The sequence below is a fragment of the Festucalex cinctus genome, chromosome 2 (assembly GCF_051991245.1).
Source record: "Festucalex cinctus isolate MCC-2025b chromosome 2, RoL_Fcin_1.0, whole genome shotgun sequence".
Lineage (NCBI taxonomy): Eukaryota > Metazoa > Chordata > Actinopteri > Syngnathiformes > Syngnathidae > Festucalex > Festucalex cinctus.
Window position 1 is genome coordinate 4,378,036 of NC_135412.1, and position 15,871 is coordinate 4,393,906.

At 39.9% G+C, this 15,871-nt stretch overlaps 1 protein-coding gene across 2 annotated transcripts; it reads left to right on the forward strand.

The window, feature by feature from the left end:
- The first annotated feature begins 5,887 nt into the window (after positions 1-5,887).
- Positions 5,888-14,714, forward strand: LOC144013452 (zona pellucida sperm-binding protein 3-like). Of its 2 annotated transcripts, none has more exons than XM_077512353.1 (11): positions 5,888-6,372; positions 6,449-6,551; positions 7,923-8,041; positions 8,104-8,222; positions 8,316-8,419; positions 10,830-11,007; positions 11,157-11,274; positions 12,831-12,922; positions 13,028-13,122; positions 13,206-13,334; positions 14,562-14,714. In XM_077512353.1, the coding sequence occupies exons 1-11, from the start codon at positions 6,013-6,015 to the stop codon at positions 14,684-14,686; spliced, it is 1,542 nt and encodes a 513-aa protein (XP_077368479.1). In that variant the 5' UTR covers positions 5,888-6,012; the 3' UTR covers positions 14,687-14,714. The 2 variants fall into 2 exon arrangements, with proteins under 2 accessions (XP_077368479.1, XP_077368480.1); XM_077512354.1 differs by having other exon boundaries at positions 5,889-6,372; positions 13,212-13,334.
- Positions 14,715-15,871: the final 1,157 nt, after the last annotated feature.

The window sequence follows — 15,871 nt, forward strand, 5'->3', positions numbered from 1 at the left end:
TGCAGCGAAGGTGAGACTAATTCAAAAGGGTTTTTCCAAACATGCACACTACATTTAAACTAGGGCTGGGTATTGCCGCCAACCTCACGATACGATACGTATCACGATACAGGGGCCACGATACGATACGTATTGCGATTCATATGTATCCCCACATAAGACACATTTTATTTCGTTTTTTTAAACACAATATAGGAAAACTGGTACATTAATACACGTGCCATGTTAAGTTTAGAAGTAAATAAATGTTGATATTCTTCCTCTGCTTTCATTTATCTTAGCAAGACACTGTGTCCAGTCACTGGTGAGCTATTTTTGCATTAATTGAAGGCAATTAACTTCAAAGACGCTGCTGGTTTTTATTTTTTAGGTACAATGCAAGCTGCAAAGGCAAACGTTAACTGCCTATATAAAATTAAAAAGCAATATCGATACTGACGCCTGCGTATCGATACATGTATTTTAATGAGGCCCGCAACGATATATTGCCGTATCGATTTTTTGAGCACACCCCTAATTTAAACCAGTCCTTTTCCAATTTGTCGGAGTGCTCCCCTGGTGGTGCTGTGCGATGCGACTTTTTTTTTGTGCCAGATTCAAACTGTAATCGCCCAACCACTACAGTAGGTGGCAGTGGCACTCTCATTGTCAGATAGTGTGCAATCGTGTTCATTTTGTCAACGAAATTTAAACTAAACAAAAATAATTTCGTCAACACATTTTTCACCGGACTAAAACTAGACTAGACGAAAACCCTCATTAACTCATTGACTGCCATTGACGGAAAAAGACGTCAAATAATGCATTTTTGCTGGGCTGGCAGTGAATGTTTTAAACACAATGTGCCAATATATTTTGTGATTATATTGCAGCATCCTTTTTTCCCTTTTTCTTTTTTTAAGGCAAATTTTGCTTAAAAATCCGTCAATTTTGGTTACATCTCATCTTAACTCATTGATTGCCATTGACGGAAAAAGACGTCAAATAATGCATTTTTGCTGGGCTGGCAGTGAATGTGTTAATATACAATATCTCCGACTAAATCTGTATGCATTTTTGAAGACGCGACAAAAATGCACTTCACTTAATAAAAATTTGGCTAAAATCTATGGGCATTTTACTTCATAAACAAAAACGAGATGATATGATTTTGTAAAAATCTGGTCTCTGCTAATCTCTCACTGTGACACTGGCATGTGACACAGTGGCACCCGCTTTCAAATCTTAAACTAGCCTCTGCAACGTCCACAAACACATGGGAAAGACAGGAGGTGGATTCACGGTGAATGGTTTAAAAAAATAAAATAAAAAATCATACTTACATTGTAACATTAATCCAACGGCTATAACATTCCTACAATAATGTTAATCCAACCGCTAACTAATGCTAGCTAACTTGCTTGCTCATAGCATGGAGCCATAGGAGCCACTTGTTGATATACTCTAATTATGTGTCAAGTTGTTTTTCATCAAAAAGATGAGAGAACATTTTATGTGAAGTAGTTTTAGGTTTGCAATGTTCCATTATCTTCTGACAACAAAATATATAATCAGGGATAAAGTCATTGTCCTGACTAAAAAACATTGACAGTTTTTGTTGACTAAAACTAGATGAATGAAATTATGTGTTCTTGGACTAAAACAAAGACTAAAATGCCATATTTATAGTTGACTAAAAATGGACTAAATAGAAACGGGATGTGGTTGACTAACTGTTTAAAAACGTACAAGTGTGATTGAAACTGGACTAAAACTGAGACTCAATTTTGGCTGAAAAATGGCTGATAAAATTAACTCTACAGTATGTGCAAGGAACCTTTGTTAAAATTTACAGTCTCTTCTAGACTATAGTCAGCGAGAGCTCGGGGGTCTTAAACATTTTCTTGTTCCTTGGGGAACAAAAAATTATTGAGAAGCACTGCTGTAAATCCATGGAAGACTTGTTTTCATGGTGTGCATCTACACAGCGGCATTACGTCCTCAAACACGCAAAGGGGACGTAAACGTGTCGAATAAAGCCATGTTGCTGAGGTCGAGAGTGAAACTGCTTGCAATATGTTCGATTCCCAGTGGGGCCACCCGTATTAAAATGACCCTAAAGCCACTTAAGTTAAAAGCATTTATAGCACATATTATGTTAATGTTCTGAATTGATGATAGCTTGGAAGGAAACATTTAACCAAAGCAGATTGGAAGATTTTTTTTTTTTTCCTTATTACTCTTAAAGCTGCCCAATACAGAAAATTGAATTTTGAATCGCTGCTGCCATGTGTGGCTGAAAAAAAATGAAAATGCACACTCCCTTCTTACGTACACAACACACATGACATCACAGCCGCAGATAGAGGGCGAGAAATTTGAACCCGAATCCAGTCTGAGTAGGGATGTAACAATATGCAAACATCACAATATGTAATAATCACGATATGAAGGTCACGATACGATAATTACCACGATATTGTGAAGGGGTTGGCAAAAAAAGATCATAATATTGTAAAAAAATAAAAATAAATAAATAAAATAAAAAAATGGGTTCCCTTTCATCTGACAATTAGCACAGATTTTAAACATAGAAGGCCAAAACATCCCTAATGAAAATGAAATTGCAATAATAAACTAGCCTCTAGAGGGTACTAGGACTGCACAAATTGAAATCAACCTGACTTTTTTTTTTTTTTTAACAGATGTGTTCCTTTTAAATATTGTGAACATGACGACGACGATATTGTGGCAGTTTTAATATCACCATATCGCGATATTGCACTTATCGTTACATCCCTACCGAGGAGTACCCATTGTGAACAACTACGATGATAATCTGCTAATTAGAAGATGTTTGAGTCAGAAATGGTCAAATAAGAAGGTTATTGTAAAGATATTTTTGGCCAAATTGCTACATATTGCTTTAACACACAGTTAGTTGAATTTGATTGGAAGTCGGTGGGGGGGGGGGGGGGGGGGGGTCTAGCACCTAATGAACAACAAAAAAGTTGAATAAATCCAATATATTCTCACCCATATGTGTGAAATTCATATCAAATAACAGCAGAGTTGACCCCTTGGGAGACAGTTTGAAGCTGGGCGAAGGTTAAAGGTCGATTCCCCTGCCACATTGTTCCTCAGTGTCACCTGTCATTCATCCGCCACTGAAGACCTTTACATTGTCATTGAAATCACACTATTCTTTCACGAGAAATGTCACGAGTGATGTGATAAAACTGGCTGGAAAAAGTTTTGGGGCTCCGCCCACAGCCGCAGTCTCTCTGCTCAGTGATACAGCTGTGCACGGAAATCCCATTAGTGTGTGCCTGTAAGCAACGTGCTTCTCGCCTCCGTGTGTGGTCGTGGGCGACGCGGTGTGATGCATGTCTTTAATATCGGTCCATTAGCGTGTGTGTCTTTGTGGAATGGACGGTGCCTGTGTGGGCGCATGTTTGTGGGGTAGGTGTGTGCGGATGTCCATGTGTATTTTTGCTCTGAGCACATATTCCATCTTCGACTTATGGCAGACGATTTGCCAAAAACACCCAGACAGCACGAAAGTGCTGCCAGCGTCGCACAAAAAGAGTCTTCTTCACAAATATCCCGCCGCACATCTCTTCGGTGCCCCGCCCGAGCTGACAAAACGCCACAGCAGTGTCTAAATCAGAAGTGTCAAACATACGGCCCGCGGGCCGGATCAGGCCCGCAATGCGGTTTAATCCAGCCCTCGAGATGATTTTGTAAAGTTAAAAAAAATAATAATAATTGTAACATCAGACGAATTAATCAACCGGCCACAATCAAAATATATACAATTTGTGATTTCACAAACAGTCCTCATATGAGCAATTCAACTTGAACGGGGGTCGTCATTATTTTACATACAGCTTAAAGTTACGGTTTGTTTTAAAGGCCCGGTCTGCCGGTTTCACTCAGGAAAATGCACTTTTTAAATGCAGGATTTAAACAAACAAACTACTTCTCAATTTACAGCTCTGGGCTTCTCTTAATGTCTGGTGGTGATTTTGTCCTTTTCATTAACTGCGCCATACAAAGCATTCTGGGAACAATATATATGCAAAACATGTCCGGAACGTATACCGGCAAAGTGTCGCCCCGTTCCGTTTGCATTTGTGTTATTCTTCGGAGCAACATGATGACAGTTGAGCTCCGTAATTTAGGGCTGGTCCACAAATCTGTGTATAAATGACGTTAATCGTTTTTAAGTTATATACCGTTATTTTTAGTGTTGTTCCGATACCGTTTTTTGGCTCCCGATACCGATACCCAGCTTTGCAGTATCGGGCGATACCATACCGATACTTAAGGTTTTTTTTAGTGCTGTTCCAATACCTTTTTTGGGTCCCGATACCGATACCGATACCCAGCTTTGCCGTATCCTCCGATACCGATACCATACCGATACTTAAGGTTTTTTTTTCCTCAACATGAAAAAGCTGTCCTGCCATTGGTTCAGAGCATTCAAGGACCAATCGGATATCTTAGATCGGCATGCAGTGAACATGTCACATACCAGTGAATGTCGTGCATAAGCAAGACACAAGATGCTGCATCCAAAATCCTATATTAGCGTTGGAATTAATGGTATCGGCATGTTACTTGTGAGTAGTCACCGATACCGATACCACTGTTTAAAGCTGTATCGGCACCTCTGCCGATACCAGTATCGGTATCGGAACAACACTAGTTATTTTACTGATGCGGCCCACTTGGTAATATATTTTCCTCCATGCGGCCCCTGAGCGAACATGAGTTTGACACCCCTGATCAAAATAATCCTTTGCCCACAACATGCTTTTAATGAGTCTCCATTACAGTCGTCCGCCCGTATGCTGTGCTGCTCGCCAAGATGCTTTGCTTATATGTCCTTGCCGTTTTATGTGCATGCAGCATCGGTTGACAATGCCGTACGACCTGTTCTGGTCATTCTGTCGTGCACATGTGTCAAGACTCCAGGAAGCAGACGAGGATGGGATTTTACTTTGTGTATATGGAATTGGTGGCTTCTCCTCCAGGGAACAAATTAGTGGTAGCTTAAATGAGTTAGAGACGTGCAGGGGAGGCCTGACTGGCAGGGATGGTCTGATCTCAGTCCATAAAGCCCCCCCCACACACACACACACACACACACGCATGCGCACACGCACGCGGACACACCTTGTTTCTTTGTCTTGCCACTGATCAGCATTACATAAAAGCTACTTCCTGACAACAGCAGCCTCTGTTTGGGCATCGGAAAGAGAAAATTCATCTGCGGGGAATATTACTTAGAAGCAGTATAATACACAAATTATTGATTCATATTGTGTTTGTGGAATATGTATTAAAAAGAAAAATCCACCCGTTTTATCCATCTCAGTTGTAGGGATGTAACGATATCCAAACATCACGATAAGATATTATCACGATATTGTGTGTGTGTGGGGGGGGGGGGGGGGGTCGTGGTGTTAACAGTTTTTTTTTTCTTCTTCTTCTTCCTAAATTTGTGATTGAGGCATAGTTTCAGGGTCCAGCTCCTGCTTTCTGTCAGCCAAGATAAAGGATACTACCATAATATATGTGAGCACTTGTTTTAAGTATTATTATTATTATTATAGTTTTTGTTTTCACCAGGGCTGAAGACTGACCACGAAAAAGCTCATTGCTTTGTGAACATGTTCATTGGCTTAACCTGATTTCTGTTGTGAGAGTTTAATTCACCTTAGAGGCTATTATCGAATGTACTTTTTTTGTAGTTTCCCTTAAGAACTCATCCGCTTTTGGAGCATGCCTGCACGATTCAAATATGTGACCTCTAGACTGCACAGCCAAACATCTGATTTGCAATTGTATTTGGTAAAAAGAAATGCTGGATGGGAAAAGCCTCAAAGGCAGGCTGGAATGCAATCAAGTCATTAAGTGTGGGCGGAGCCTGAGCCAAACTATCATATCTTTCATTTGGTGCAAAAGAGAAATGCAGTGCTGCTCCCTTAAAGCACCCCAAACCCCTGTTTTTGTGTGATTGTTGTAATGGGGTTATGGGGCGTTTTGTTTGGGCTCCTTTTGTCAGGTGGAAGTTTTTGTGCTGCTTTAAATAGCTTCAACACCACTAGCATCCCAAACCAAAGTGTATGGACATGGACACGGCCGCCCACACAGCCAAAGACAACAGATCTCCAGTCAAACAGGACAGAGCAGAGCAAACGCGGACTGTACCCTGCCAGCCAACGGCTGCGGATCTATCAGCTGAGGAGGCCTGCTGTTGAAGATCATGCGAAAAGCCTGCAAACGCAGGAGGCCACAGAGCCGCAGCCCTCGGTCCAAGATGACATTTTAAGGACTATAATTCCAGGCCCAGATCTTGACCCGCCCGCTGAGGCGGATCCAAAGGTATTTCAAGCAATAACATTTCCCTTCCCGCTGCTTCCAAAAAGTGACATTTGCATGACTTTGAATGGTGTTTTAGATGGTGGTTGACTTTGAGCAGAGGGTGCCCGTGCCAGCTGACAGCCTGGCGGTGCAATGTGGCGAGGGAGAGGTCATCATAGAGGTCAAGCAGAACTTCTTAGGTACATGATTTATCTATTTTGGTGGGGGGGAACACACTCCTGCTGCATTTGCGTCTCCTCCCTAATCCAGATTTCTGGCGTAGTACCAAGATTGATCTCTGAGGGGCAAGATTGTGCCACAAGCTGCTGTAACATACAAAGATTAGCAGGAGAAAAAAGCTTTCCTGATAACTTGTTTACTACGGCAATAAACTTGTTTGTATTGTGGTCAATGACTTTTGAAGCAGCAGGACTCCAGGTGGGGAAGTGGAACCGTCACTTGCCTTCGGTGCCGGTTGGCTTCCCCGCCTGGGAGATCATGTAAGCTTGTGTGAGTGAGTGGGGAAGGGGGGACCTTTGAAGTAGCAGTTGCTCCTCTTTGTGTCCGGCAACAACGTGAGCTTAAGCTGTCGTTCCATTTATGGGTTGACTTGTGTTTTCGCACACATTGTTGTCTGGGTGGTTTTTTGTGTGTAGATCTAGGAGGAAAACAAAAATAACATCCCCCAAGTTAATCTTGCTCAAATAAGATTATCAGTATGCTTGTACTCAACTTCAGTTGTTGTTGTTGTTGTTGTTGTTGTTATTATTAATATTAATATTAAAAAATTAATTAATTTCTTTATTTATTTTTAATTTGTTTTACTTGAAGATGAGTGGCGGAGGCATCCTCACTACATATTCTGAGCCAGGCTCGAATTGGAACAGTGATGACAGGACATTTTGTGCTGATTACCGCAAATGGCACAGCCATCAAGCCTTGACGATCAATAGGTTTCCTCCCTTTTTTTTTTTTCTTTTTTTTTTCTTTTTCTTTTTTTTTAAACTCTGTTAATCTGAGAAATGCCACTGTCTTTATAGCCACGCATTAGGAAAGCTACACTTGATTTGAGTGTTATTGACTAAGGAAGAACAAAAAATTACGAAACCCCGAAGGTGATATGGTAGATAAAAAAACGAAGAAAAAAAAACTTTGCGTTTCCTCGCAAAACATCTTTCTACGTTCTTTGCGAGGGAACGCGAAGTTGTTTTTTTCGCCTACCCTGTCACCCTAGCTGCGCCGTAAACACTTCCGGGTCATCTTCCATGTGACCAAAAGCGACGAAGACGGAACGTTTGTAAACATGAAACAAAGCAGTGGGAAATCTTTCCCAAAGCGACTAGGATGGAGCATGTATTTTCCCACTGCTTTGTTTACACGTCGCTTTTGGTCACAGGAAAGATGACCCGGAAGTGTTTCCGGCGCACCTAAGGCGACCGCAATCTTTGCGGGAGAACGCAGTTTTTTTGCGAGGGCACGCAATCTTTGCGCTTTTTTTTTTTTTTCCCCTACCATGTCACCTTAGGGACCCAAGTAAATGGTGCCTGACTTTTTCCTCTTTACTCTTCTAGGAAACGGTCAGCTGATCCGTCCGAGTGATCTGACCTTAGGAGACTGCAGGCTGCTGCATGTAGACGACCACATGCTACGTTTCCGGGCAGAGCTGCACGACTGCGGCAGCACGAAGAAGGCAAGTTTTTATTTTTGGACGCTTCACTTCCTGTTCTGTTCACCGCTACTCCTCTTCATTAGATGACAGATGAAACCCTGGTCTACACCTTTTCACTCACCTACTCTCCAACGCCAGTTGGCAGCACCTTAATTTTCAAGACTAACCCTTCCGAGGTGCTAATTGAATGCCACTATCCAAGGTAAACATTTCATTTGGCACCATCCACACATTCATATAACAAATCCAAAATGCTGCCTGGAAAAGAGCTCACATTTTGCCCTAACTGTCAAAGGAGGCACCATGTGAGCGGCGATGCCATTACGCCTCATTGGCAGGACTTTGCGTCCAGCCTGTTAACAGAGCAGCAGCTCCACTTCTCCCTGAGGCTCATGACAGGTGAGCAAAACAACAAAGCCTGAAAAAGAAAACGGTGTTGAATTGCAGCCAGATGGCTAGCTAGCTATTATTCACTCGGGTGGGCTGCCACTCAAGGCCGGGTCCTGACCAAATATTGACGTTACGATCCTATTAAAGTTATCACCTGGATGTATTCGCTTTCAGTTTTGATTGGAACTGTCAGAGACGATTCAACAATGTTTATTATTGTGGTTGCAGTTTCCAGTGGTGTACGACTACACAGCATCATACTGAGAATTGTTTTTTCTTTTTTCATTTGAATATCTGAGGATCTACACGTCCTAGGCAAACAAAATTAAGTAAGCTTAATGATGAAAAAGAAACAATACTTTAGTAATACATTAGGCTACTGTTTAATTAAATCAAATATTTTAGAACTGTTCACAAAGCTTCACATATGCTCAGTATGCACACTGCCAGCCATTTCCCTTTTTGCCTTTTTGTGCCATGTACTAATTTAATTTTCTAATTTGTATTGAATTTCTGTAAATACATGCACGCTTGTATTTGTTCAAGCATATGCTAACTCTTGAAATTCCTTTTCATTGCTATGGATGTCATCATAAAATAAAGTACAAGCTAACATTATTTTACTTATTTAGCCATTTTCAGCAATAAAAGTTAATATTTTGTCTATAATTAATTTGATAGCTTGAGTATTTTTTTTTTTTAATGTACAGTTAAAACCTTTTTAAGAACCCATTTAGTTACTTGCTGCCGACTGAAAATGACATCATGGGCTCAGGTAACGACCAATTGAGGCTCCGCCTGCGAATGTCACATGACCAAACCCTGTGATTGTTGCTGAGCCAATGATGTCATTTTCAGTTGACAGAAAGTGGCAAAATGTATTTAACTGTAGGAATTAGGGGTGTGAATTGCCTAGTACCTGACGATTCGATTCGTATCACGATTCACAGGTCACGATTCGATTCGATACCGATTAATCCCGATACGAATTTATAAGTCGATTGTTGCGATTTTTTTTCATTCAAATTTAGAAAATACTAATCAGTAAGCTTGTAGAGTGTAAGATTTATATGAAAATGTATTATTTATTTATCTGAAATTTCAGTCTTATAGAGGTTGTAATCTGTTTCATGTTTGAACAGCATTAAAATAAAATATTAAGGCTTAATGTTCCGTTCATAACATTCTTCCATGCTCAAGGTGTGAATCCTAACCCGAAGTCAGACGTTTTGTTGAATATTTTTCCATTAAAAATGGAAGTTTAAAAATCGATTCACACACAAAAAAAAAAAAAAAAAAAAGGCAATGATAAGACGTTGAATCGGTAAGACTACCGAATGAACAATTCTGAGCTCTTAAAAAAAAAAAAAAAACGATTTTTTTTTTTTTTATTGAATCGATTCGCGCGATGTAGTATCGCGATATATCGCTGAATCGATTTTTTTTTAACACCCCTAGTAGGAATTGTCCATAAAACAAATAATTACGTTATCAAATTTATTATAGACAAAATATGTAGGCTACTTTTTGCTGCTGAAAATAACTAAATAAGTTTACACCTCCAGAATTTGATCATTTCAGCAAGAATTTACTGATTTTTAATACTGGGAATAGACAATGTAAAATAATATAATTGACATTAAGTAATGTATTTTGGCTAACTTAGCTACATGTGAAGGATAATTAGAGCTGTCAAATGATTACATTTTTTAATCGGATTAATCACATCTTAGAATTTTGATTAATCATGATTAATCACTGACTTAAAAAAGCTTTTTTTCCCCCCAACATATTTTGCCCGCTAAATTTAAAGCACACCTGTTATGTTAATTTTTTTCGACATTTAATGTTATGAGGACGTCCTCAAACATTTATGTCCACTGCACATGCTCATCCTGATTTTTCTAATCAATTATTTGCATAATTTAAAATGGGGAAAAATGACATACGGCATATGTAAACATTTATTAAATACTTTACTTTAATGCATGTAGTTTTGTTTATTGCTCAAACTCCAAAAGCTCCCTTTTAATGTAACCATCCACTGTCGGCTAAAAAGGATCATCTGCGATCAAAATTAATACGGTTTAAAATTAACAGTCACACCTTTCTCATATAATGCAGTGCAAACTACAATCACAATGATTTCTCAACAAATTGCTACATCAACACATTTATAATTCGTCAATCATCCATTTCAAGTCATTTACACACACAGTGGTGATAATGTGTATAAAAAAAAAACAAATAATTGAAAACTGACCTTCTTATTGGGCTGATTGCTTTGTTCCTTTTTGGTACATGATTACGACGGATAATGTGTGATGATCACGCGTGTATCTGATGCATCTCGATCTTATTAGATTTGTGCAAGTGCCCTCAAGATGACATCTCTTCTGTATTCGGATTGACTGATTAGAGGAGTGGCAGTCGCAGAGGTCCACCGGCGCCTACTTCGTGGACGAGATGATGCAAATCGAAGCCTTGGCCCTGCAGGGCCATCATATTCCACTGAGGGTCTATGTTGACAGCTGCGTGGCCACCATGAGCGCCTCGCCAAATTCCCAACCAGCATATACCTTTATCAACAATCACGGGTGAGAAGTGCAAACATTGACTTGTCTGTAAAAGCATTCCCGAATGCAGCGAATTTGACTTGCGATTCAGCGGTTATTGCCAGCGAATACTTGAAAAGTGTGACCATCTGTGTTTGCGGATCCCGCGCCTTGCTTGTTTGCCTTTTAAGGTGTCTAATAGATGCGAAGTTGACTGGAGCCAGGTCGTACTTCATGCAGAGAAGCAGTGAGAATAAACTGGCTTTCCAGTTGAAAGCCTTCAATTTCCAACAAGATGACAAGAATTTGGTAAGTGCCGCTTGTGCGAGCTGCATAGTTGTGCAGTTTGAAACCCGAGACGATCCAAGCCAGACGTTTAGTCCCGTTTTCAGGTCATCTGAGAAGCGTGTTTTAATGGGAACGGCCTTTTATTATCTTTTGGTCTTTCACGATGTTTTGGCTGAAATCCTCAATACCCTGAAGGGGGATAACTTTGCTTGAAATACACTGTTGGGCAGTGTTAAGTGAGAATTTAAATAAATAAATAAATAAATGCCAAGTAGACACAACGATGTCCGCCTTCACACTGAGATACAATGCAGAGGACATTTAATTTTTATTTATTCACTTCTTATTTATTCACTGATGTAAAATGTATTTACTTGTTAAAAAAAAAAAAATCTGTATTCGCACTTCAAAATGTTTGCTTTATTCTTGTTTACTGCAAATGTTTATGTACAGCACTTTGTATACAGCAACGCCTGTTCTTAAAGCGCTTTATAAATAAAGTTGAGTTTAATAATGTTCAATTTTGATTGACACTCAGCGGTATTAATTTAACAACATTTATTGTTGGCTGTTAGGATCCACTGATACTGTTTTCTTTCAGACAGAGTAAAAGTATTTGCTGTATTTTTGAGTACTGATACTTGACAATGCCATTAGGAGGCAAGGTGCTATGCAAAAGGAGTATCTAACAAAGTAGGAATATGGGTGCCATTTTGCCTCTCTTTTTAGTAAACAAGTAGTAGAATATGGAGTTAGAATCATGCCAAAACACCGTAAACACAAAAAAAGTGATCTACGTACACAAAACCTGCAGTCCCACCTACATCATATCGTGGTATTTTACTTCCTTTATTCAACCCTAAATCTAATCCTGCATCATAACGCCACTGCCTGGTTGTAATTGTGAACAACGCCATGCTGAGTAACACGGCATAATTTCAATATGTAAGTGATAACAATAGAAACGCCAATTGCACCAACACCGTGGTAACGACAAGGCGTCCATATGTCATGTGACCAGCAGTTGGCCAATCACAGCGTAGTAGTTCTTCAACGAGTTAGCCAAAACGCTCTCTCAATACGGTGCTGATTCAACAGCGCCCCCTGCTGTAAAGTTTACTGGCTTTGCGCGTGTGGATCATGGGTAAAACTGCTCGGCATATTTTCTCATCATATTAAAAAGTGGCAAATTTGCCACTTTTTTTCTCTCTCGTCATATTAAAAAGTGGCAAATTTGCCACTTTTTTTTTCTTGTCATATTGACCCTGTCCTCAAATAAATAAAAAAATGTATTTATTTGTATGTGGCCCTAATACGCTTTTGTATAAGAGAACCACAAGTTAAAAGTAAAAAAAATAAAAAATAATAATAATTAACATTGAAGAGTAGGGCGTGTGTTCAAAAAACTCAGAAAAGGCCAAATGAAGTTCAGGTAAAATTCCACCTTCAAGTCTAATATCCCTAAATTTTTGCAAGTGGTGGATTACCATAGGAATAAAATGCACGACTTTTTTCTGCACTGTTTAGAATGCATCGAGCATGTGCAGTGTCTCACTTTTATTCCACTTCCTTTTTAGCTTTACATCACATGTCGGCTGATAGCAACGGGGGTCTCTGTTCCAGTCAGCTCGCAGCTCAAAGCCTGTTCATTTTTAGCTGAAGTCAAAAGGTTAGTGCTAACAAAGGCAAATCCTTGAAGCGTGCAGCATCTTCAACACATGTCAATGTTGTGAGATTTTTATTTTTTGCTGTATAAATGTTTGCCTGGGGGCAGATGGGTGGTGTCAGATGGAGACAACAAGGTGTGCAGCTGCTGTGAAAACGGCTGCGGTGAGCAGAGGTGGAAAAGAGACCTTGGAGAGGATGCTGGTATGTCGACAGAAACGCAACATGGGAAAAGGTTGCAGCGTCTCCTGTTCTACTTTTGGCTAAATGTGCTGATGTGTTTGGAGTGGCAGGTGTTTTTCCACATGTGCAGTGGGAGGGGACGGCTCATCTCGACCCCATCCAAGTGGAGAAGAACAACGTGTCGCGGCAAGAATCCAGTTGTGCTCTTCAGATGCAAGAAGTCACACAAGCTGGTATAAATCCACATTATTGACATGTTCTAAATGCGACCCGCTCCGGCAAAAAGGTCCGCATGTCGCTAGGATTAATGTTGAGATACAAACAATTTTAGAAAGTTTGGATATCACTTGTCGATTTTGAGATTTCTCCGCATATAGCCTCCTGTAGTTTATTTCCCAGCAGCACAAAAGTTAAAAATGTAATAGTGTATGAAAATAATACAGCTGTCAAATGATTACATTTTTTAATCATATTAATCACATCTTAGAATTTTGATTAATCACGATTAGGAGTGTGCGTTTGCCTAGTACCTGGCAATTCGATTCATAGGTCACAATTTGATTCAATACCAATTTAATCCCAATATGAATCTAAGTCAATTATTAGGGATGTAATGATATCCAAACATCACAATACGATATCATGATACGAAGGTCACGATACGATAGTTATCACGATATTGTAGAGGCGTTGGCGATATTTAAAAAAGATCACAATATTGTTAAAAAAAAAAAAGAATATTGTGCTTTTGTACATAACAGCAATGCATATAAACCACCTACAATCTCTAATAACAATATTGAGGCACATTGATCGCTTCACAAGCAAATTAGGTTCCCTTTCATTTGACAATTAGCATAATTTTAAACATAGAAGGCCAAAACATCCCTAATGAAAATTAAATTGCAATAATAAAATAGCCACTAGAGGGTGCAAGAACTGCGCAAATGGCACTTCATTTATATAGCGCTTTTCCACCTTCAAGGCCCTCAAAGCGCTTTACATTTTTGACTACCCATTCACCTACTGATGACGCAGCATCAGGAGCAATTGGGGGTTCAGTATCTTGCTCAAGGATACTTCGACGTGGTCACAATGGCCTGGGATCGAACCCACAACCTCTGGGTTGGGAGACGACCACCATACCAGTGAGCCATGCCGCCCCCCTAATAAAATAGCCACTAGAGGGTGCTAGAACTGCACAAATGGAAATCAACCTGATTTTTTTATTTTTTTTATTTTATTTTTTTTAACAAATGTGTTCCTTTTAAATATTGTGACCATGACGACGATATTGCAGCAGTTTTAATGTCGCAATATCACGATATTGCCCTTATCGTGACATCCCTATGAATTATTGTGGGGGGGGTTTTGCGCGAGCACCTGAGGACCCTTTTGCCATAGCCGGTCACAAATGTCGTTCATTCTTAGCTATGTTGCTCTTGATCCTCTCTCCTCAGATACCTCCCGATCTTTAGCCATGCTGTGTAGGGTGGGTGCGGCGCTGGCGCTGGTGCTGCTTACTGTCATGGGTGTTGCCATTTGCAGCAAACTGCACAAACCCACTGTAAAGCTTTCTAGCTAACTGAGGAAAATAAAGTATTTGTGCTGAAGTCTCATGTTCTTTTTATCCTCCAATTGAGGTCCACAGTTGTAAATGATGCTTTTGCTAAACGTATACACTACACAGGTGGATGCTTGGTTCCCTTTACACCATCGGTGTCAAAAATAAGGGCCGCGGACCGGGTCAGGCCCGCAAAGGGGTTTAATCTGACCCGTGAGATGATTTTGTAAAGTTAAAAAAAAAAAAAAGAATTGCAATGTCGGACTAATTAATCAGTCGGCCACAATCAAAATATATAAAATTTGTAACTTCGCAAGCAGTCCCTGTACGGGGGAATTGTCCTAGATGTCATTATTTTACACACAACTTAAAGTTACGGTTTATTTAATTATTTCTTCTCTTTTAATCATACACCCACAAACGTGTTAAATATGACACAAATTCAATTACTGGAAACACAAATAGATATGACAAAAATTAGCGTCCTTATGTCATTAACTGCGCCACACAATGCATTCTGGCAACAATATATATGAAAAACTGGTTGATTTGACACGTCCAGGACTCCGTTCCATTTCCATTTGTATAATTTTTTTTGGAACTATATGATTACAGGTGAGCTCCATAATTTAGGGCTAGCGCACAAATAGCGAAAATCTGCGTATAATTGACGGCAATCGTTTTTATGTTTATATACCGTTATTTTTAGTGTTGTCCCTTTGCCCCCGATACCGATTACGATACCCAGCTTTGCAGTATCGGCCGATACCATACCGATATCTAAGTTTTTTGTTTTGTTTTGTTTCCTCAACATGTAAAAGCTGTCTTGCCATTGGTTCAGAGCCTTCAAGGGCCAATAGGATATCTTAGATCGGCATTCAGTGAACATGTCACATATCAGTGAATGTCGTGCACGAGCAAGACACAAAATGCTGCATCCAAAATCCTATATTAGCATCGGAATTAATGGTATCGGCATGTTACTTGTGAGTAGTCACCGATACCGATACCACTGTTTTAAAGCAGTATCGGCTCCACTGCCGATACCAGTATCGGTATCGGAACAACACTAGTTATTTTACCGATGCAGCCCACTTGGTAATATTTTCCTCCATGTGGCCCCTGGCCTGAGCTAACATGAGTTCGACACCCTTGCTTTTACACTGTTAGCAGTTGGTTGGGTTTAAAGGGGGTTTTAAGTTATGT